Raw genomic sequence first — 19,921 nt, 5'->3', positions numbered from 1 at the left:
TGCGGGATTGTAGGGGGTGGGGGCTGTACAGAGGGGATGGGGGGGGGGGGGGGGTGTATGGGGCGAGGGGCTCATTGGCGGGCTGAGGGGGCCAAATAGGTGCGGAAGCGCTCGTGTGCCCGCTCCCGTGTCAGCAGCCGCAGCCGTACCGTGTCCACCGCCTCCTCCAGCCCTGGGTCCTGAGCCACCTCCACAGTGTAGTCGTTGGCCTGGGGAGAGGAGCAGGGTCTGGGGGCTGCAGCAAAAACACCCCCTCCCCAGGAGCTCCCCCTGCCCCCAGGACCCCAACACTCACCAGCTGCAACGAGGCCAGCATGTAGCGGCACACTTCGAAGGGCGGCTGGCCGGCCACCAGGCTGGCAAAGGACTGCCACTCACCCAGGCTGCCGAAGCGGGCTGCCAGCCTGTCCCCATAGCTGTGGATGTCGAAGGCCGTGCGCTCCTCCTGCGGGACAGCGGGGTCAGTGGTGACCCTCTGCATCCCTCCAGCCCCACTGCTGCTCCCCCAGCACCGTACCTGCTCCTGCAGTGCCGGCCCCATCTTCTCCTCCCAAAGGCGGACGTGCTGGGAGAGCTCTGTCTCCTGTACATACCTCTGGGAATTGGCAATGAACAGCTCCTGCAAGTACAAAGGGACGTGGGGAGCATGGGGATGAGAAAGAGGACAATGTGGGGATGAAGGACACCTGCAGCAGCCACTGTGCCCATGCTGTCCCCTGCCCTGAGCTCGGGCACAACACTTACCACGTTCTTCCTCACCAGCTCCTCGTAGCTCAGCGCGTCCGCATCGCAGGGAGCTGTGAGAGGGCAGTGTCACCAGTGTGACGGGGGAGAAGCCGTGTGCCTGGCCCTGTGCCACCAGGTGAGGACAGGGACACTCGTTCCCCATGGGTGGGACACACAGCCACAACCCCGCGGCTGCTCAGGATGCGCCGCAGTGGCTGAAGGATGGATGGGGTACCCTCCTCACAGCTCCCCCAGGGGCTCACCCATGGCTTTCTCGACTAGATTCTCCACATCCTCTTCCTGGATGTCCTCATGCTCCACAAAGTCATCTGCAGGAAGGGCAGACCGTGCTCAGAACCCCCGTGGCCCCTGCAGCAGCTCAGCCCTGGGGGCTCCAGCATTACCTGCTGCTTCCCCATCCTCCTCGCCCCGCTCCTTCTCCAGTGCATCCAGCTCTTCCTCCTCCTCTTCGTGCTCCGGTGGCAGCGACAAGGGTGGCCCCTGGGGAAAAGCAGCACTGAGCCCCCACCCAACGTGGCTCCCACCATCCTCCAACCCTGCCTGCATCCTCACCATCCTGCTCTGCAGCTTCCTCTGTGCCACGAACCGCTCCTTCTGCTGCTTCCAGTACAGCACCTCCAGATCTGCACAGACAGTACGGGCACAGGTCAACACTGTCAACCTGCATCCCCTGACAGGATGAGGCTTCCTGGGTCCCCTGTGTAGTTTTGGGGCTTCAGCCCTGCCTGAGCGCCCATCCTCCTCTCTGCACATCACACCACTGCTGCGCCAACAAGCTGGGAGCTCCCCAGCCTCCCTGAAAGCAGGGAGGCTTTGCAGCAAAAAGGGGCAAGGCTCTGTTGTAGCAACGTTTAGAGGCTGCTTTTCAAATGAGGAATGGCTGCAGGACTGGAAGTCACAGATTTCTGTGTCGTGAATGTTAAACACAACAAATCCTCATCCATCTTAAGCTGTCAAACTGCTTATTCCTCCCATGTCCTTCGCTTCAGCCCTCACACAGCCTTGCCACAGCAACCTGAGCTTTGCAGCCTGCGGGGTGCCTCTTCTCCAAGGTGTTTATCTCTGTTTCAGCTCTCAGTCACCCCAATAAGGATTACTGCCTGTTGGCAAACCCAACCCCACAAGGGATTCACAGCACAACTGCTGCACTTGGAGCCCTGCACATTGCTGCAGCCTGCACCCCAACTCACCAGCAAACGTCGGTCCTTTCCTCCTGCTTTTCCTGCAGTCAGCACTGTTGTTGTCTTGAGAAGAACAGGAGTGCAGTTAGAAACCCCTACAGGTGCAGCCCAGTGAGGAAACCAGGCAGCAGCACCCAGGTAAGGTCCGGCCACAACACTCACAGGTTGCAGAAAACCATTTCAAGAAGTCCTGAAGCTTTCTGGGTCCCTTCCTTTTCCGCTTGCTACCAACCACGTCATCCATGCCGTGCGGCACCAGGAAAGGCCTCCCTGCAGGGCAGAAGGAGATGATCTGCAGGGAGAACCCCGTTCCACCCCTTGGAGGTGAGCAGCCCCAAGGCAGGGGAGCAGGCACTTCCGCAGCCCCACCTCAAATACCTTTCCTGAAGGGTTTGTCTTCAGAGTCACCAAAGGGGTCGAGGCTTTGCCACGGATCCAGCATCTCCTGGTGGAAGAAGCGAGTGTGTATGAGCGCTGGCAGAGCACTGTGGGGCACACTGCAGCTCTGCAAACCCTTCCATGGGTATTGGTGCAGCACTAAGTGCAGTGCAGAGCGCTTCCCACAGCGTCCAGGCTTTGAAAGGACAAGAGGTGAAGGTCTTGTGTTGCACCAGAGGGTCAGGGTGTGTATTAGGAAAAAAATCCTCCAAATGAGTGGTCAGGCTACTGCCCAGGGCAGTGGAGAAGTCCCCACCCCTGGAGGCAGTGAAGAAACATGAAGATGCAGCGCTTGGGGATATGGTTTAGAGTGCATCGTGGTGATGGGTTGACAGTTGGACTTATCTGTCTTTGAGGTCTTTTCCCACCTCCGTGATTCTATGATTTGCTTTTGCTCTGTGCCCCCCCTACCTTGATGTGGGGCTGAAGGTCCTCAGCAGGGGCTCGCTGCCGCAGCACGTAACCTTTCACCTGGGGCACACTCTGGCAGACACAGGAGGAGCGTCAGGCAGTGAGCAGCAGGGCAGCCAGGCTCCAGGGCCCTACTGAACCCTGCCTGCCCTACCCGCTGTGGCTCAATGTGCTCATTGGCAGCTGGAGTCACTTCCATGTTGTTCTCAGGGTCCACAGGCAAGTCATCCCCTCCATCGTGGTCATCATCTGGTCCTGCAGCACCTAGCAGGGCAATCAAATGGTCAGCAGCTATGAGATCACCAAGGATCTCCTTTTCAACTCTACTCCATGAGGATTTTCCCTGAGGGAGGGGTTTTACATCACAAACCATGGCAAATGGGCCAGGCAGGGTCAGGGGACAGAGCAGGAGGACCCCACGTAGCAGCAGCAGCTGCCTGAAGACACAGCGCAGCCCAGCAGGATGGAGGGACAGACCCCACTGATCCTTCACATCTCACCTCCGTCGTCTGAGAAGTTCAGTGCCTGGACAGGCATCGCACCGGTGCTCACACGCAGGGATTCCCTCCCACCGATGACAGAGGACTGTGCTCCTGCCAAGGGACAGAGGTGTAGTCACTGTGCTCTGCCCACAGGGCTTCAACTGCCAGCACAGAGCAGCTGTGGTGCTGCTCCTTCCTACCGAGGCTGATAGCCACCCCAGCACAGCCCAGGGCATAAACCCCATTCAAGGGGTCAGAGAGATCTTTGGCTGAAGGAAGAGCAGCAGAGGAAAGGCAGTGCCACATCTCCTGTGCCCGAAGAGCTGGGCTGTTCTCATTGCTTTTGCTCATATCCTCTCTCGAGGCAGAAGGGAAGCATCCCAGCAGTGCCTCCCTGCTCTGTGCAGCCCACAGCCCACTCCCCAAGATGGGGAGTCCAGCTCCTCACCCCAGCTCTGTACCTACTGCTCCGGTGGCATTGTTCTCTTCACGGTGTCGATCCTGCAAACACGTTGGGGAGAGCCCTGCCAGCTCCAGCATGAAGGCTCCACTGGTGTGAGGGGTGCACGTGTTCATCCTGAAATCCTTCCTGCTGGCCAGGATCTCCCCCTTCCGGCTGCAGACATGGGGGCCGTCAGTGGGATAGGGCTCTGTGGCCCCCCAGGACAGAGGGAGCAGAGACAAAGCATCCCCAGGCCAACAGGAATGCAAACTGTCCCCACTCACCATTCTCTGGCTTCCCTGGCCATGCAAAGCCCTGCCTGCCCACCCCAGAGCAGCCCCTGCCTTGCCACTCCCTGCGTGCCCCCTTGCCCTGCACCAGGACCCATCCCCACATCTGAGTGCACTCAGGATTACTCTTCCTGCCTGCCTGCCTGCCAGGGGAAAAAGAATGACCCTTCTGCCATGGAATGGGGACAGTCAGACTGTGCTGTGAAGCAAGGTGAGGGCCAGCTGAAGGCTGGGGGGCTCTGAGGGTGGGCTTTCACCTGAACAGAGGGTTGTTTATCTTCTCAGCCTCTTCCGGGGGAACCAAAGACATTGGAGTCAAGGGAACAACATTCACAGCCTGCAAGAGAACAGGAGTCAAAGAGCTCTGCTGGGCAGGCAGCAGGGATTCAGTGAGGAGAACCTGATATAGACAGAAGGGAGACCAGAAGGACACCAGCAGCTTCCCTTACATTGGGCTGATGGTCCATCTTCAAGTCCACGCTGGCCTGGCTGGTGTTGCTGATGTCATCCAGGGAAAGGAACTGCAGAGAGAGGACCACACCAGTGACCAACAGGGCTAGTTCCATTGTGCCATAGCATCCCTTTGGGACCTTGTGGCCCTGATGGGGTGGAGAGGACACGGGGCAACCCCATAGCTGTGACCATATGGGTGGGAGAACAGCTGTGGCTTTTGAGGTTCTACCAGGACAGGAACTGGGCTGTTCTGGACCATATGGACTGGAAGGGACCTCTGGAGATCCCCTCAGCCATTTCTTCCCCAGGTGCACAGCCCCAGGGCTCTCAGCCTGTCCCCATCAGGAGGTACTCCAGGCCCCCACCATCTCCACAGCACTCCACTGGGCTCTCTTCATCAGTTCCCAGCCCGCCTGGAGCTGGGGAGCCCTGTATTGACAGGGCAGAGAGGAGGAGCACCTCCCTGCCCTGCTGGCCACGCTCTGCAATGCACCCCAGTGTCCCATTGGCCTTCTGGGCCACCAGGGCACACTGCTGGCTCATGGTCAGGATGTTGGCTACCAGGACCACAAGGTCCTTCTCAGCAGAGCTCCTTTCCAGCTGTTCAGCCCCAACCTGGGTCCCGATGCTGTGGTTGTTCCTCCCCAGGCATAGAACTCTACAGTTGCCTTTGGTGAACCTCATGAGGCTCCTCTCTGTCCAACTCTCAGCCCACCCAGGTCAAAGGGAGGCTGAGGCTCAGGCCTGAGGAGATCTCTAAATGGAGCAGAGGGAATAAACTCTCCTAGCAGGGCTGCAAGGCAGCAGGTCCTGTCCTGTAGAAGCCAGCACAGGAATTCCACAAGAACCTCTCAAAGTGCCCCTGCCTTGCCTGCATGCAGGAGCAGGCAGGTGCAGGGCTGAACACCCTCTGCAGCAGCAGAACACACACAGAGCACATCTGCAGGAGCACATCTGCAGGAGCACACCCACCACCGCCCCCTCACCTCTTCCTTCTCCATCCCAAAGGTTGCATCTGCATCCTTGCCGTCCGGTCCCACGGAGCAGGGCTGCCTTTCCCGCCTGCATCAAGGAGCAAAGGCCAACAGGTCAGTCCAGTCAGAGGCCAACAGGTCAGAAGGCAACAGGGCCCAGCCCAGTGCCAGCCCAAGGCAAAGCAGTGGCAGTTTTCCTCCAGCTGCACTGCATGCAGCAAGCGAGCAGCTTCCAGCATCACCTTGAAGCAGAAGGACCCCAGACACCATAGGAAGGAGAGTGCAGACCACAGTGTGGCTGTCAGCACCATCAGCCAGCCATGAATGGCATCAGCTCGTGCCCGAGGAGCTGACCTGTGAGCTCCTGGTGCTCCTCTGCTGCTGCCCAGGAAAAAAAGGGGGCTGTGAGAAAGAAGGGGATGGACTCTTCAGCAGTGTCTGCGTGACAGGACAAGGGGAGATTGTTTCCAGCTAACAGATGGAGACTGAGACTGGGTATAAGGAGCAAGGGCTTCATGCTGAGGGCAGTGAGGCACTGCATAGGTTGCTCATAGAGGTGGTGCTGCCCTGCAGACAGCCACGCTCAGGGGATGGGCTCTGAGCACTGATGGAGCTGTGGGGGTCCCTGCTCACTGCAGGCAGTGGGACCAGGTGGCCTTTAAAGATCCCATCCAACCCAAACCATTATGTGGTTCTTCTAAAAAAAACCATCTTTTTACAGAAAAACCTGTTTGCATGCAGACAGAATTGCCTGTCGTAAGCTGATCCCTCCTTAGTGGGAACCACGTTCTGAACTTGAGCCAGGCTGGCAGCAGACAAGTTATGAAAGACAGTTGGGAAACAGTGACAGCAAGAGCAGCGCCCTAATCTCAGCAACAGTGGAGAAATAAATCACGAGCTGCTTTGCCGTGTAGGCCAGGCTGTTGCACACTGGACTCTGCAGGATGCTGGGCTCTGCCCTCCCCTTACACAACAGCAGAGCGCTGTAAGAAAACCACAGCACAAAACCACTGGAAGAGCTCTGGGGGAAGAGCTTGGCCAAGCCCTCCAAACTGAAATAAGTCCTGCTGGGGCCTTCTACAGAATCCCAGAACCATAAGGGGTTGGAAGGGACCTCTGGAGATCATCACCCCGTTCAGCTTCCCCTCCCTCCCCCCTGCAGCAGTCCTCTGCAGCAGCTGCACGCAGAGCATCCAGGCAGGTTTGGATCTCTGCACAGAAGGAGACTCCCCCACCTCTCTGGGCAGCTGTGCCAGGGCTCTGCCACCCTCACAGCACACAGCTCTTCCTCACGCTCACACAGAACTCCCTGGGCTCCAATCTGTGCCCGCTGCCCCTTGTCCTGGTGCTGGGCACCACCAAACACAGCACGGCCCCCTCCTCCTCACCCCCAACCCTTCAGATATCCACCAGCACTGCTCAGACCCCCCTCAGCCTTCTCTCCTCCACGTGCACAGCCCTGGGCTCTCATCCTCTCCTCATCAGAGAGGTGCTCCAGGCCCCTAATAGTTTTTGTGGCCTTTCACGCCATCCCACAGAAATCATCCCACATCTCAGGTTCGGAGAACTTTTTATGGGGCCTGAGACCAACTCTGCAATAGGAAGGTTGGTTGCTGAAGCAAATTACTGCTGTAAGGGAAGAGAGCTCAGCAGGGCAGGTCACAGCCTCAGCCCCACACTGGGCAGAATAGGGCAGAGCTCCCACAGCTCAGTAGGGCTGTGCTGTAATGGGGAGGGGGAGAAGCAAGTGAGAAGGACACGGCCACATTCTTTGCAACAGCTGTGAAATCATGCAGGCAGATCCTGGCCCCTTCACAGGTGGTCTGCCCAGAGGATGGAGGGCATTACTCACTTCTTGTTGGAGATGGAGTCGAGTGCCTGGTAGACCAGCGAGTATAGGTACTCTACCTGCAAAATAGGAGCCAGACTTGGAGACACAGAAAGCAACTCCCAGAAAAACCCCTCCAGCTGATGGCCACAGCCCTCCTCTTATTCTCAGAGTAGAGCTCAGTTTCTCAAGAACCTCTTTATTCTTTTCCCTGTTCAAGCCATTTGGGATGCAGGTTTGGGAAAGGAGAGGGTTACTGTTGTTGGTTTGGGCTATTTTTTCCTCCCTGTATCCTGCCCTCTAGAGAGAGGTTGAGCAGCAAATTCTTGTTTTCTTCTCAAGATTTTCTGGTTTGCCAATGCCAGCACGCATAGAGGGGCAGGATTCAGAAATTATATCCTTTCATATTCATTGGCCTTTATTACAACCGAGCCTTTCAAATTCCAGGACAGCTCCCCAGAGCAGCTCCTGCACAAACCTTGGCTCCAGGACTACAGTGTGGCAGCGCCCTCAGTGCTCACCTTCTTGCTGTAGATGCAGGCAGAGCCCTGGATTAACAGAGCTGCCTCTATGAAGTTCATGGTAGTTTTGCCACCATCAAAGGAAATACAGATTTGGTCCAGCTGTAAAACACAGAAGAAAAAGAATTGATTTGGGAGCAGCACAACAAAAGGATAAAATCCAGGTATTAGCAGTGCACCTAATGTGATGTTCTTGGGACCAGAACTGATAAGTGAATGCAGAGAGGGAAGTCATCTTGTTCTCAGCACCCCAGAGCTGTGGGGACTAAAAGGAACCTGTGCAGCTCCCCCATTTCAGCTCCCACCCAGCAGTTCCCTACAGCAGCTGCACACACAGCATCCAGGCAGGTTTGGATCTCTGCGCAGAAGGAGACTCCCCCACCTCGCTGGGCAGCTGTGCCAGGGCTCTGCCACCCTCACAGCACAGAGCTCTTCCTCACGCTCACACAGAACTCCCTGGGCTCCAATCTGTGCCCGCTGCCCTTTGTCCTGGTGCTGGGCACCACCAAACACAGCCCGGTCCCCTCCTTTCAGATACTGATCAGTATTCACCCCCTATCACCTGCAGCCCAAGGTGCTTCTCCATAGCCACACTGCAAGAAGCACATCCCCAGCACCCATTAAAAGCAGAGAACGCTCAAAAGGGACAGATGTGAGACACTGCTGGATTCACAGCCACGCACATCTGCAAACCAGGCAGCTCTGGGGCAGGCAGGAGCTGCGCTGGGTTATGAGCAGCAACCACAGGCAGTGACAGAAACTCCCTTTTTGCCCACAGCATTATGGAGCCCTCACCTCCTCCAGGTACTCCCCGAGCTGTGCAGCCACGTCCACCTCCCAGTTCTTGGTGAGGTCACGGATGGGCTGCAGAAGGTGTGCAAAGCGTGACTCCACATCCTCCATGGCAGCAGCTGCAGGTTGGGCACAGTTGGGTATCGTCAGCTGACCACTGTGCTCCCTCCACACCCCAGGTCTCTCTGGCTGATGCTTTCCAGCAATTGGCTGTTGTAGGGTCATAGAATCATTCAGGTTAGGAAAGACCTCCAAGATCCCCACGTCTGACTGTGTAATCCACCCCAACCACATCACTAAGCCACGTCCAACTCTTTGAAAGAGTGGATAACAGCAGAACAAGGGGAAATGGTTTGAAGTTGAAGGAGAGGAGATTGAGGTTGGATGTGAGGGGGAAGGTCTTGACAGAGAGAGTGGTGAGGTGCTGGAAGAGCTGCCCAGAGAGGCTGTGGATGCCCCGTCCATATGTGGAGGTGTTCAAGGCCAGGTTGGATGTGGCCCCGGGCAGCCTGGGCTGGTATGAACTGTGGAGGTTGGTGGCCCTGCCTGTGGTGGGGGGTTGGAACTTCACGACCCTTGAGGGGTCCCTTCCAACCTAAGCTATTCTATGATCCTGTCCCACACATGCAACACCTCTACATTCGTAAAGGGCAAAAAGGTTCGAAAAGCAGCAGAAGCCTGCAGCTTCAGTAGAATAGAGGATTTAAGTAAACACACCCCACAGAAATAAGAGTAACCCCACGCTGGCACCGAGAACCACAGGAGCGTTTGGGTCGGGAGGGACCTCCGTGGAACCACAGAGCGGCTCAGGCCCTGGGGTCGGGGTTCGCTACGACAGCAGCCCCACACTCTCGCGATAGGCCACACAGACGCCACACGGACACTCACCCACCGGGTGGAAGGGAATAAAGCAGAGCGGATCAAAGCAGAGCGCTCCCTCAGCCCCGCCCGGAACCCGGCTCCCTCCGCGCCGCCATTTTGTGTTTCCCGCCCAAACGCGACGTAACGTGACGTCACACGCGACGCGGCCGTGCGTGCGTGCGTGCTGACGTCACGCGCGGCGCGAGCGCGGGGACGTGTCGGTGCCGCCGGGCCCGCCATGGGGGAGCCGCCGCGGCGGCCCCGGGAGCTGTTCCTGGCCGGGTTGGCTGCGGCCTACCTCGCCGCCTTCGTCTCGCTCTACCTCCAGATCCCCGGTACGCGTCGCAGCCCGGCGGCTGCCGCAGGGACATGAGCCGGGGGCTCCTCTTTCCCCGTTATGGGGACCGGGGGGGGCGGCTCTGAGGGTTCCTTGGAGGGGCGGCAGCCGGGGTTCCTCAGAGGGCTGAGGGGGGAGGGGTTGGGGGGGCTTCTTAAGGGCTCTTGGAGGGTTGAGGGACCGGGGGTTGAGGGACATGGGGTTCTTCCTCTTTCCTGAGGGTCCTGGGGGACAGAGGGGACCCTTCTTGGGGGTCTCAGGGGGCCCTTCTTGGGGTCCAGGAGGAGGCTGTTTTTGGTAGGCGCGGTGTCCCCCTCGGGGATGCGCTGAAGGGTGGTGGCACAGGGACAGCTGAGGTCCCCAAGGGGCTGGAGGCTTGGGGTTAGGGTTAGGTTGGGGTGGGAGCAGCTGGTCGGGGGGCCCTCAGCGGTCTGAGGTTTCCTGAAGGGCTTAGAGACAGCAGGGAGCAGAAATGGAGTCCTAGAGCTGTGTGTGTGTGGGGGGATCCTGGCACCCCTCAGCTTCATCACATGGGGGAGCTGCCCCCTGAACCGCACCTCCCTCCCATCCCTTAGGGCTGTATGGGCGTGATGGGATCCTGCCAGCCCGCCGGGTGCTGCGTCTGAGCGGGAAGGGGCTGTGGGAACAGCTGCGTGATGTCCCCACGCTGCTGTGGCTCGGGCCGCAGCTGGGGCTGGACACGGAGCAGGACATGGAGCTGCTGTGCCTGCTGGGTGCCGTCGCCTCGATGGGTGCTTTGCTGTGCGCCCCGCTGCGTGACTGCCTGCTGTTCGCCGTCCTGCGGGTGTTCTACCTCTCACTCTACCAGGTATGGCGGGGGGGGGGGGGGGTAGGGGGGGGGCACAGGGACTGAGCTGTGTGCCCGCTGCCTGTGGTTTTGGTTGGAGGAGCTGGGGTGAGGCATAGAATCATAGAATCACTAAGGTTGGAAACGACCCACGGGATCCTCCAGTCCAACCATTTGCCCATCACCAATGGTTCTTGCTAAACCATGTCCCTCAACACAACGTCCAAATGCTCTTTGAATGCCACCAGGCTCGGTGACTCCACCACCTCTCTGGGCAGCCCATTCCAGTGCCTGACCACCCTTTCAGAGAAGTAGTATTTCCTAACATCCAGCCTGAACCTTCCCTGGCACAGCTTGAAGCCATAAACAGTCAGAGCAGTTGTGGCAGGAGGGGGTTCCTCTTTCATTGTGTGCACCCACAGGCACAACTGCTGGAGGTGGCATCAACAGGAGGGGGGGGGGGGGGGGGGCAGGGGGGCAGTGAAATGGGGTGGGGGTTATCCTGCTTTGCTCTGTCCTTGGGAGGATTTGTCTGGGGTACTGCATACGGGTCAGGGCTCCCGGCACAGAGGCGTGGGGCTGTGGGAGTGGGGCCTGAGGAAGGCATGGGGATGGTTGGGGGCTGCAGCAGCTCTGTGTGGGAAAAGGTTGAGGGGAGGGGGTGTGCAGCCTGGAGAAAAGGTGGCTGTGAGACCTCACTGTAGTCTTAGTGCCTGAAGGGGCTAATGCACAGGAGGAGAGTGGCTCTGTACGTGGGCTGAGAGAGACAGAGCAAGGGGAAATGGCTTTAAACTTAAAGAAAAGAGATTGCTGAGGGGAAATCCTTCACCCAAAGGGTTGTGCAGCCCCTGGGGGTGCCTGAGGCCATGGATGGGGCCCTCAGGATGAGCTGGGGGGCATCCAGCCCACAGTGGGGAGTTGGAACCAGATGGGGTTCAAGATCCTTTCCAACCTAAGCTGCTCTGTGATTCCCTCTGAAACTGGGGAATGGAAGAGGAAGCTGCCTGCGTGGGAACTGCTCCTGGTGTGCAGCTGTCTGCATTGTGCTGAGTGGGAGGGGAAGTGGCACAGGGGGCTGCACGGGGCTGGGACTCCCTGCTGTCCGGAGCCGTCTCCTCCCAGCCCCTGCGTGCCAGGCCCTCGTCCTTCCCTTTTAAGGTGATGCTGGAGAGAAAATCCATCTTCCTCCTCCCCTCCGTGCTGCTTGCAAGCAGGGCTGTAGCCAGGGCTGTTGTGCTGCTGCTCGCCGGCCACGTGGCTGAGCCTGGAGCTCTGGAGCCACTCCTGGGCTGCGGTTCCTGGCACCACAGCCTTGCCAGCACATCTGGCCTCGGAGCATCCTCCTCCTTCTTCCTTCCTCCTCCATCCCGTGCCGTGGGCAGTGCTGCCTCGCCGTCTGGGTTTGGCTCACTGCCACTCTTGGGTTTGGCACAGCACTGGCAAAGCGCTCGGGGGGGGGGCTCTCTGTGGGCTGGGAGACAGGAAGGAAACCTCGTGCAGCACGGGGGGGGCCTCTCTCCCTCCCTCCCTCCCACTGACTGCTGGCTCTCTCCGCAGGTAGGACAGGTCTTCCTCTACTTCCAGTGGTAAGTCAGCCCTCATGCACCCCCCCATCTCTGCATGGGGACTGTGTGCCCCTGCCACCCGCTCCCTTAGGGGCTCTGTCCCCCTGTTGTCACCTCGGGGACGCAGCCCGTGGCCCCAGGGTGACAGCAGGGGGTTGTGACCCTCCCCCAGGGACAGCCTCCTGCTGGAAGCAGGCTTCCTGGCCGTGCTCGTGGCCCCTCTGCGCCTGTTCAAGTGGCGTTCCACAGCCTGGCGTCCACACGACAGCGTCACCTTCTGGCTGGTGCGTTGGCTGCTCTTCCGCCTCATGTTTGCCTCTGGCGTGGTGAAGCTGACCAGCCGCTGCCCCACCTGGTGGGGGCTCACAGGTGAGGGGCAGCACGGGCTTTGGGGCACCTCGGTGCGGCCTCCGGCCTCGGGTTGTGCTCTGAAGCAGCTGTGGGGCTCTTTGCAGCTCTCCCTTGTGAATCCCCCCAACTCCCCGACCCTCTGCTGTCCTCCCAGCTCTCACCTATCACTATGAGACGCAGTGCATCCCCACGCCGGCTGCCTGGTATGCCCACCAGCTGCCCGTGTGGTTCCAGAAGTTCAGTGTGGTGGCCACCTATGTCATTGAGATCGCTGTCCCTCTGCTCTTCTTCATGCCCATCCGCCGCCTCCGGCTCTTTGCCTTCTACTGCCAGGTGTGTGGGGACGCTGTGCGGCCTTCAGCGGGGTGCCCCTCAGGCTCTGTGGTGCCCCCAACCCCACCTCTGCTCGTGCCCAGGTCCTGCTGCAGATCCTCATCATCCTCACGGGCAACTACAACTTCTTCAACGCGCTCACCATCGTCCTGGCCTTCTCCCTGCTGGATGAGGAACACATGGGGCGCTGGATGGGGCGAGGCAAGAGGAAGCATGGCAGCTGTGAGTCCCCGGGCTCGTGCACTGTTTGGGGGCTGCAGTCCCCTGTGTAGCATTTGGGATGGGAAGGGGACGGGTCACCGTCTCTTTCTGACCCTGGGAGATGTTGTTCTGGTGCCGTGGGCTCTGAGCTCTGCCTTCTTTGCGGGTGGGCACTCAGTCCTGGGTCCAACTGTGTGCCATGGGTTGGTCTTGCCAAGCCCTGTGCTCACCAATGCTGAGCTGCACCCCTCCTCCAGCAGCCTGGCCCCCTACCCTCCTCTCCTTCCTCTCCACCCTGCTGGAACTGGCCACCTACGCCTTGCTGCTCTACTGGAGCGTCCACTACTTCAGCCTGGAGATCGACTGGGAGAAGGGGTTGCTGGAATCCAAAGTGGGTACGTCACTGCTGCACTGGGGTGGCCATCCCCACGGCCCTGCTGTCCCCGTGGGCACTGCAGCTGTCCCTGACTGCTGTCCCCCACCGCAGCCTTCACGTACCACGAGTTCACGCAGTGGCTACGAGCAGTGACGCTGCCCCTGGTGGGGCTGGGCTTCCTCTCACTCTCCTGGGAAATCCTCTCTGCTTTGTACCGGTGAGTGGGGTGGGGGCTGTGCCGGGCTGTGCTTTGGTGAGCAGGCACTACAAGATCTGGCTCAGACCATGGCCATGAGATGGGGGTGGCTCAGAGAGGGATTTGCTTTTTGCAGTGCTAGAGCAGGGCGCAATCGGGGTGGTGGCTGGAGCTGCTCCCAGCCCCCATCCACTCCACAAACTGGGCTGAGGCAGGGGCTAACCTGGCTCTGCATCCCTCCCAACGTGCCCCCAGCCAGGAGCTGCCCCCTTCCCCAGGCAGATGGTGCCTGTGGGGCCACGCAGCTCTGATTTCTCACCACCCCTCCATCCCCTTGCAGGTGTGCCTGTGTCCGTGGCTTCTTCTGGAAGCTGTGGGCCACGCTGCAGTGGGCTGTCTTCGCCACAGCTACCGTGGGGATGTTTGCCATCAGCTTGGTGAGCACATGGCGGGGAGGGGGGTGAAGGGGGGGGGGGTGGCCAGGCTGTGGGGCACAATGCTGTGGTCCTCATCCCCTTGACTGGGGCTGGGGGGGGGGTTTGATCCTCTTGACTGGGGCTGGGGGGGGGGTTGATCCCCTTGACTGGGGCTGGGGGGGGGGTTGATCCCCTTGACTGGGGCTGGGGGGTGGTTTGATCCCCTTGACTGGGGCTGGGGGGGGTTTGATCCCCTTGACTGGGGCTGGGGGAGGGTTGCTGTTGGGCAGCAGTGCTCTGGGAATGGAACATGCCAGCTCTCCCACAGCATGTGCGTTTCTTTAGGGGTGGGAGGCTCAGCCCAGCCCCCCCCAGCCTCTGTCTCCTCTCCTTTGGGGGGGGGGTGACGTGGCCACCCTCTCTGCCCCTCCCCAGGTGCCCTTCACCTACATCGACTACGAGTCCAACGGCAAGCTGTGGCCTGGCATCCACCAAATGTTCAGTGCAGTCGAGCGCTTCCAGGTGGTGAATTCCTATGGGCTCTTCCGCAGGATGACGGGCGTTGGGGGGCGGCCCGAGGTGGTGCTGGAGGGCAGCTACGACAAGCAGAGCTGGACGGTGAGCGCCCACCTCGCTGCTGGGGAATGGGGTGGGGGAATGGTGGCGTGGGAGGCAGCTGGAGGTCGCTCCGAGCATCCCTGCCTTGTGGTTTCCGTCCTACTGGGATCACCTGGCTGTCCCAGTGCGGTGTTGGGGCTTTGTTCTGTGACCCTGAGGGCGAGGGGAAGGGAGCTGTGCCCTCCAGAATGGCAGGCTAGTGCGGATGTCTAAGCCCAGAGCTCCGTATCTGCTCTCCAACCCTCTCTGCCCTGCCTGCAGGAGATCGAGTTCATGTACAAACCGGGCAACGTCAGTGCAGCCCCCGCCGTGGTGGCCCCCCACCAGCCCCGCCTCGACTGGCAGATGTGGTTTGCAGCCCTGGCACACCACAGCAGCAGCCCCTGGTTTGCCAGCTTCGTCCACCGCCTGCTGCAGGGCAAAGAGGACGGTGAGAGGGACGGGGGTGAGCGCGACGGGGCTGCGGTGGCCCCATGGGTTGGGGCAGCCCCCTCTTGACGCTGTGCCCACCCCCATCTCCCCCTGCAGTGATCCGCCTGGTGCAGGTGGATGAGGATAAGTACCCCTTCAGCACTCAGCCGCCCGTCTACCTCCGAGCCCAGCTCTACAAGTACTGGTTCACCCACAGCGCCGAGAGCGGGTGAGCAGGGAGGGGAGAGAGGGCAGGGGGAGCTCTGGGGGTGGCTCCAGCAGCTCTGTGTCCCTACGGTGCTGCAGGTTGGGCTGAGGGGGGGGGGGGTTCCTATCCCCATCCTTAATGCCGTGTCCTGCAGGGCGGGAGCTGCACAGTGGTGGCGGCGGCAGCACGTCCAGGAGTTCTTCCCCACTGTCTCACTGGGGGACCCAACGCTGGATGGTCTGCTTGCCCAGCACGGGCTGAAGGTAGGATCCACTCCCCACACCTCACCGAGCCCCGTGGGGCACAGCTTAAAGCTCACCCCCCCCCCCACAACCCCTTGTTCTCCCCCCTGCCCCAGGACAAGCTGCCCTTGAAGCGCCCCGTGGATGCATTCCTGCCCTGGCTCCTGAGCTCCGTGCGCCAACTCAGCCGCCCCTTCTCCCCTCATGTTGTGCTGTGGTCCCTCTACCTGGTGGCTGCCACCACCTGCCTGCTGCGTGCCATGGCCCGCCGGCCCCGGGGGGGTGCACCCCCCACCCGCCACAAAGCACCCAAACAGCCACGGGGGGATCAGGGGGAGAAGAACGGGCAGCTGCGCAGGAAAGAGGGCAGGGAGGCAGAGGAGAGGGGGGAGGGCCGAAGCCGGGGGGCGGCTGATGGTGAAGGCCCCCGTGGCACCAAGAGGAGGAAGTAGCAGTGCTGGGTGCCCCATATTCCACGCACTGAGTGCTGCCGCTGCCCCCCACCGCCCCCAGATCCCCACCTTCTGCTCCCCCCCTCTCCCCCCAGCTCCATCCCCATGGGGGGGGGGGGGGTTCTGGCTGGGGCTGGCATGCTGCTCTCCTGCAGTGCCTTCATGCACAGCTGGGTCAGCGCAGCGTGTGGCTGCTTCCTTGCCCCCATCCCCCAGCTGGGGCTGCCCATGTGCCCCCCCCAGTTGGCTGGGCTGGGGGCTGTGCTAGGGCTCAGCTGCCCTGTGCTGGGGTGGGGGGGGGGGGGGCTGGGAAGGGGGGGGAGAATGCTCTGCCCGCGTTGTGCTTCCCCCTCTCAGCTCAGTGGGTGGCACAGAGGTTTCCTATAATTTTCTAAATAAAGCCTTTGACATTCCAGCCCCAGACCTCTCCCTTAGGCTTGGGGGGAGGGGGTGGTGGGGGGCAGCCCTCCCCTGGTGGGGCTGGGGGGGATTCCCCATCACCCCCCCCCCCCACACACCCTGAGCACAACCGATGCGTTATCTACATGGCAAGTGGGTTTATTGCTGGCCCTTGGGCTGAGGCACAGATGTGAACACAGTGGGGGGGCAGTGCTGAGTGTTGGGGGGGGGGGGTGTTCATGGCCGGAGGGGTTGGGGGGGGTCCCAGCTCACCAGCAGAGCTCCCCAGGGCAGTACTTATCAATCAGGGCCTGGTAGTACCCCTGCAGCTCCTTCATGTCGGGCAGCTCTTCCTGCTTGGTGTACAGATCAAACTTGCTGGGGGAGCACATGGGGGAGGGTGGGGGGGTGTCAGAGATGAGGGAGGGGGGGGGGGAGCACAGAGCACCTCCCCCCCCCCCTCACCACGACCCCCACCACACACTTGAGCTCCTTGACCCAGGGCAGCATGCGTAGGTCTTCCTCGTTGCACAGGTGCTTGTAGTCCCCGTGTGCATGCCAGGGGTAGAAGGAGTGGAAGCGGATCATGTAGAAAGCCTGGAGGGGTGTGTACAAGGTTGTGGCATTTTGGGGGGGGTGGGGGGGTGGGGAAGCATCCAGCCTTTTGGGGTGCCCCCCCCCACACACACACACAACCCCAGCCCTCCCCTACCTCCTTGGGCAGGGCGAAGTTGTTGAACTTCATCACTCTGTACATGTACTCTGTGGAGAAAGGGGGTGTTTGGGGGGGCTGGGCTGCTGCCCCCCCCCACCCCGATGCTCTGTGCATGGCGGGAGGGGGGGGGTCTATTGGGGGCAGCCCCCCCTGACATCCTCCCCGTGCAAAGAGTTCTGGGTCTCTGAGTGCCCCCCACGCTCACCGTCGTGTCCCCAGGACATGAGCACGTTCTCCAGGCCGCAGTGGGGTTGGTACATCCCACACTCAGTGCTGTGGGGCAGAATTGGGGGGCGAGGAGGGGGGGGGTCCAGAGTTGCACCCCTCCTATCCCCCCCCTTTCCAAGTTCCCCACCTACAGAGGGGCCGCACTCACTTGTAGCGGGGGTCCCTGGTGTCGGGGTTGTCGTGGAAGGTGGAATCATGGAAGACCACCGACTTCTGCACCTTGCAGCCCACTGGGAAGGTGTCCCCCACCACCGCCCACTGCGGGGGGTGACAGACATCCCCAGTGTCGTCCCCCCCTCCCCCCCGAGTGTCCCCATAGAGGGGGTCCCGCAGCCCCCCCCACCCTTCCTTTCACCCCCCACCTCACCTGGGGCTCCCCGAACAGCACCAGGACCTTGCCCAGATCGTGCAGCAGCCCCACGAGTTGGAACCAATCTGAAGGGGGGGGGGGGGCGGGGGGTAAGCAGGGGCCATCAACCCCCCCATCCACAGCCCGGGGAGGGGGCTCAGCCAGCCGGACCCCCCCCCCCCCCCGTCCTCGTCACCCCACCTTTGTCAGGGTGGGCACGCCGGATGCCCTCGGCGGTCTGATAGGCGTGGAGGGAGTTGGGGAAGTCCACGTCTGGGTCGGATTCGTCCACCAGTTGGTCCAGCAGCTGCAGCGCCTGCATGGCGCTCATCCTGCGCAGCGAGCAGCCCCCGTACTCAGCGCTCTGCAAATGGGGGGATGGTGAGGTGAGCACCGGCCCGGAGGGACCCCCCCTTTACCCTCCCCCCCCCCCCCCCCAGGACCCCCACGGGGCACAAACCTTCCTACGCACGAAGTCGACCGTCTGGTGGGTGTGCATCTGCAGGTACGTGTTGTAGACACGGTCCAGCAGCTTCCCCTCCTGCAGCAGTGGGTCAGGGCTGGGGGGGTTCAGCCTCCGTGGACCCACAGGACCCCCTCCAGCCCTATGGATCCCCCTCCAACCCCACAGGCTGCCCTCCAGCCCTACAGACTCCCCCCAGCCTCACGGACCCCTCAGCCCCATGGATTTCCTCCAGCCCTATGGACCCCTAAGCCCTATGGACTCCCTCCAGCCCTATGGATTCCCTCCAGACCCCTCAGCCCTATGGGCTTCCCCCACCCCCACAGACCTCCCCCCAGCCTCACGGACCCCTCAGCCCCATGGATTTCCTCCAGCCCTATGGATTTCCTTCAGCCCTATAGACTCCCTTCAGCCCTATGGACCCCTAAGCCCAATGGACTCCCTCCAGACCTATGGATTCCCTCCAGACCCCTCCAGCCCTATGGGCTTCCCCCACCCCCACAGACCTCCCCCCAGCCTCACGGACCCCTCAGCCCCATGGATTTCCTCCAGCCCTATGGATTTCCTTCAGCCCTATAGACTCCCTTCAGCCCTATGGACCCCTAAGCCCTATGGACTCCCTCCAGCCCTATGGATTCCCTCCAGACCCCTCAGCCCTATGGGCTTCCCCCACCCCCACAGACCTCCCCCCAGCCCCACGGACCCCTCAGCCCTATGGACTCCCTTCAGCCCTATGGACCCCTCAGCCCTATGGACTCCCTCCAGCCCTATGGACTCCCTCCAGACCCCTCAGCCCTATGGGCTCCCCCCACGCCCACAGACCTCCCTCCAGCCTCACAGACCCCTCAGCCCTGTAGATTCCCTCCAGCCCTATGGACTCCCCTCAGCCCCTGTGGACCCCCTTCCAGCCCTATGGACTCCCTCCAGCCCTATGGACTCCCCTCAGCCCCTGTGGACCCCCTTCCAGCCCTATGGACTCCCTCCAGCCCCACAGACCCTCAGCCCTATGGATTTCCTCCAGCCCTACGGACCTCTCAGCCCTATGGACTCCCTCCAGCCCCACAGACGTTCCAGCCCTATGGACCCCCTTCCAGCCCTATGGACTCCCTCTAGCCCCACAGGACTCCCTTCAGCTCTACGGACCCCCTTCCACCCCCATGGATTCCCTTCAGCCCCATGGATCCCTCAGCCCTATGGACTTCCTCCAGCCCTATGGATTCCCTTTAGCCTCACAGACCCCTCCCCACAGACCCCTCAGCCCTATGGCCTCTCCCCAGCCCCACAGCTGCCCCTCACCGTGTAGTTGCGCAGCTCAGCCTTGTCCTTGCTGGGCTGTGGCTCATTAGGGTTGGGGTCCTGGTGGAAGGCTCCAGGTGAGCAGGGCCGGCCCTTGACCCAACCAGTGCCCCCACCTCCCCACCCCCCCCCACATGGTGTTGGGTCTGGGGACGTTGTGACCCCCAAAGGAACACCCCCCACCCCCCCCCGCACGGTGTTGCATGGTCAGATCCACGTGTTGGGAGTCAGATCTACAGCCCTGGGCCCCACTTTGGGGGTGGTGGCACTGAGACCCTGGGGGACCCCCCCCCAGCACTGCACAGAGAACATCACAGAGGGTCCTGGGAGCTCTCCTGCCCCCCCCCCCCCGCTTCCCCATGGGCAGCTGCTCTACACCCCTCCGAGTTATGGGGTGGGCTTCCTTAGGGGAGGGTTGCTGCTGTGCTGCCCTCCAAGGGCTACTCACCGCCTGCAGAACCTTCATTGCTGTCCGGGGTGGGGGCACACATGCAGCTGCCAGGACCCCCACCTTTATCCCCAGGCTCGGGGGCAATC

At 61.2% G+C, this 19,921-nt stretch overlaps 3 protein-coding genes and 1 long non-coding RNA gene across 14 annotated transcripts; 2 read left to right on the top strand and 2 right to left on the bottom strand.

Annotated features, from left to right (window-relative positions):
* Positions 1 to 71: 71 nt before the first annotated feature.
* Positions 72 to 9,675, bottom strand: NCAPH2 (non-SMC condensin II complex subunit H2). Of its 7 annotated transcripts, none has more exons than XM_423939.8 (21): positions 9,448 to 9,545; positions 8,563 to 8,769; positions 7,768 to 7,869; positions 7,271 to 7,326; positions 5,431 to 5,506; positions 4,441 to 4,512; positions 4,249 to 4,328; positions 3,721 to 3,875; positions 3,278 to 3,370; positions 2,932 to 3,041; positions 2,778 to 2,849; positions 2,307 to 2,373; positions 2,091 to 2,198; positions 1,938 to 1,991; positions 1,300 to 1,370; positions 1,131 to 1,227; positions 990 to 1,055; positions 745 to 797; positions 518 to 619; positions 296 to 445; positions 72 to 209 (listed from the first exon to the last, which is right to left on the bottom strand). In XM_423939.8, exons 2-21 carry the CDS (start codon positions 8,668 to 8,670, stop codon positions 72 to 74), a joined length of 1,830 nt encoding a protein of 609 aa, XP_423939.6. In that variant the 5' UTR covers positions 8,671 to 8,769; positions 9,448 to 9,545. The 7 variants fall into 7 exon arrangements, with proteins under 7 accessions (XP_423939.6, XP_040518832.1, XP_046766327.1 ...); XM_040662898.2 differs by having other exon boundaries at positions 9,452 to 9,545; XM_046910371.1 differs by lacking the exon at positions 8,563 to 8,769 and having other exon boundaries at positions 9,448 to 9,675.
* Positions 721 to 2,917, top strand: LOC121109254. The gene is made up of 2 exons (XR_005846132.2): positions 721 to 862; positions 1,009 to 2,917. It is a non-coding gene; the product is annotated as an uncharacterized LOC121109254 (long non-coding RNA).
* LMF2 (lipase maturation factor 2) lies at positions 9,604 to 16,349 on the top strand. Of its 4 annotated transcripts, none has more exons than NM_001389318.2 (14): positions 9,604 to 9,755; positions 10,333 to 10,586; positions 12,123 to 12,151; positions 12,303 to 12,499; positions 12,636 to 12,814; positions 12,898 to 13,036; positions 13,276 to 13,410; positions 13,503 to 13,608; positions 13,928 to 14,024; positions 14,439 to 14,621; positions 14,883 to 15,051; positions 15,150 to 15,261; positions 15,395 to 15,503; positions 15,599 to 16,349. In NM_001389318.2, exons 1-14 carry the CDS (start codon positions 9,659 to 9,661, stop codon positions 15,932 to 15,934), a joined length of 2,142 nt encoding a protein of 713 aa, NP_001376247.2. In that variant the 5' UTR covers positions 9,604 to 9,658; the 3' UTR covers positions 15,935 to 16,349. The 4 variants fall into 4 exon arrangements, with proteins under 4 accessions (NP_001376247.2, NP_001026743.3, XP_046799073.1 ...); NM_001031572.3 differs by having other exon boundaries at positions 13,273 to 13,410; XM_046943117.1 differs by lacking the exons at positions 9,604 to 9,755; positions 10,333 to 10,586 and having other exon boundaries at positions 11,192 to 12,151; positions 13,273 to 13,410.
* Positions 16,350 to 16,467: 118 nt separating this feature from the next.
* Positions 16,468 to 19,871, bottom strand: MIOX (myo-inositol oxygenase). 2 transcript variants are annotated; one of them, XM_015281753.4, is made up of 10 exons: positions 19,833 to 19,871; positions 19,385 to 19,444; positions 18,086 to 18,185; positions 17,827 to 17,989; positions 17,644 to 17,711; positions 17,425 to 17,534; positions 17,254 to 17,321; positions 17,046 to 17,095; positions 16,818 to 16,930; positions 16,468 to 16,711 (listed from the first exon to the last, which is right to left on the bottom strand). In XM_015281753.4, the coding sequence occupies exons 2-10, from the start codon at positions 19,429 to 19,431 to the stop codon at positions 16,603 to 16,605; spliced, it is 828 nt and encodes a 275-aa protein (XP_015137239.1). In that variant the 5' UTR covers positions 19,432 to 19,444; positions 19,833 to 19,871; the 3' UTR covers positions 16,468 to 16,602. The 2 variants fall into 2 exon arrangements, with proteins under 2 accessions (XP_015137239.1, XP_015137192.1); XM_015281706.4 differs by having other exon boundaries at positions 18,086 to 18,166.
* Between the last annotated feature and the right edge of the window lie 50 nt (positions 19,872 to 19,921).

Source organism: Gallus gallus, chromosome 1 (genome assembly GCF_016699485.2).
Source record: "Gallus gallus isolate bGalGal1 chromosome 1, bGalGal1.mat.broiler.GRCg7b, whole genome shotgun sequence".
In the NCBI taxonomy this organism is placed as follows: Eukaryota; Metazoa; Chordata; class Aves; order Galliformes; family Phasianidae; genus Gallus; species Gallus gallus.
This window is presented reverse-complemented; position numbering and strand designations above follow the sequence as displayed.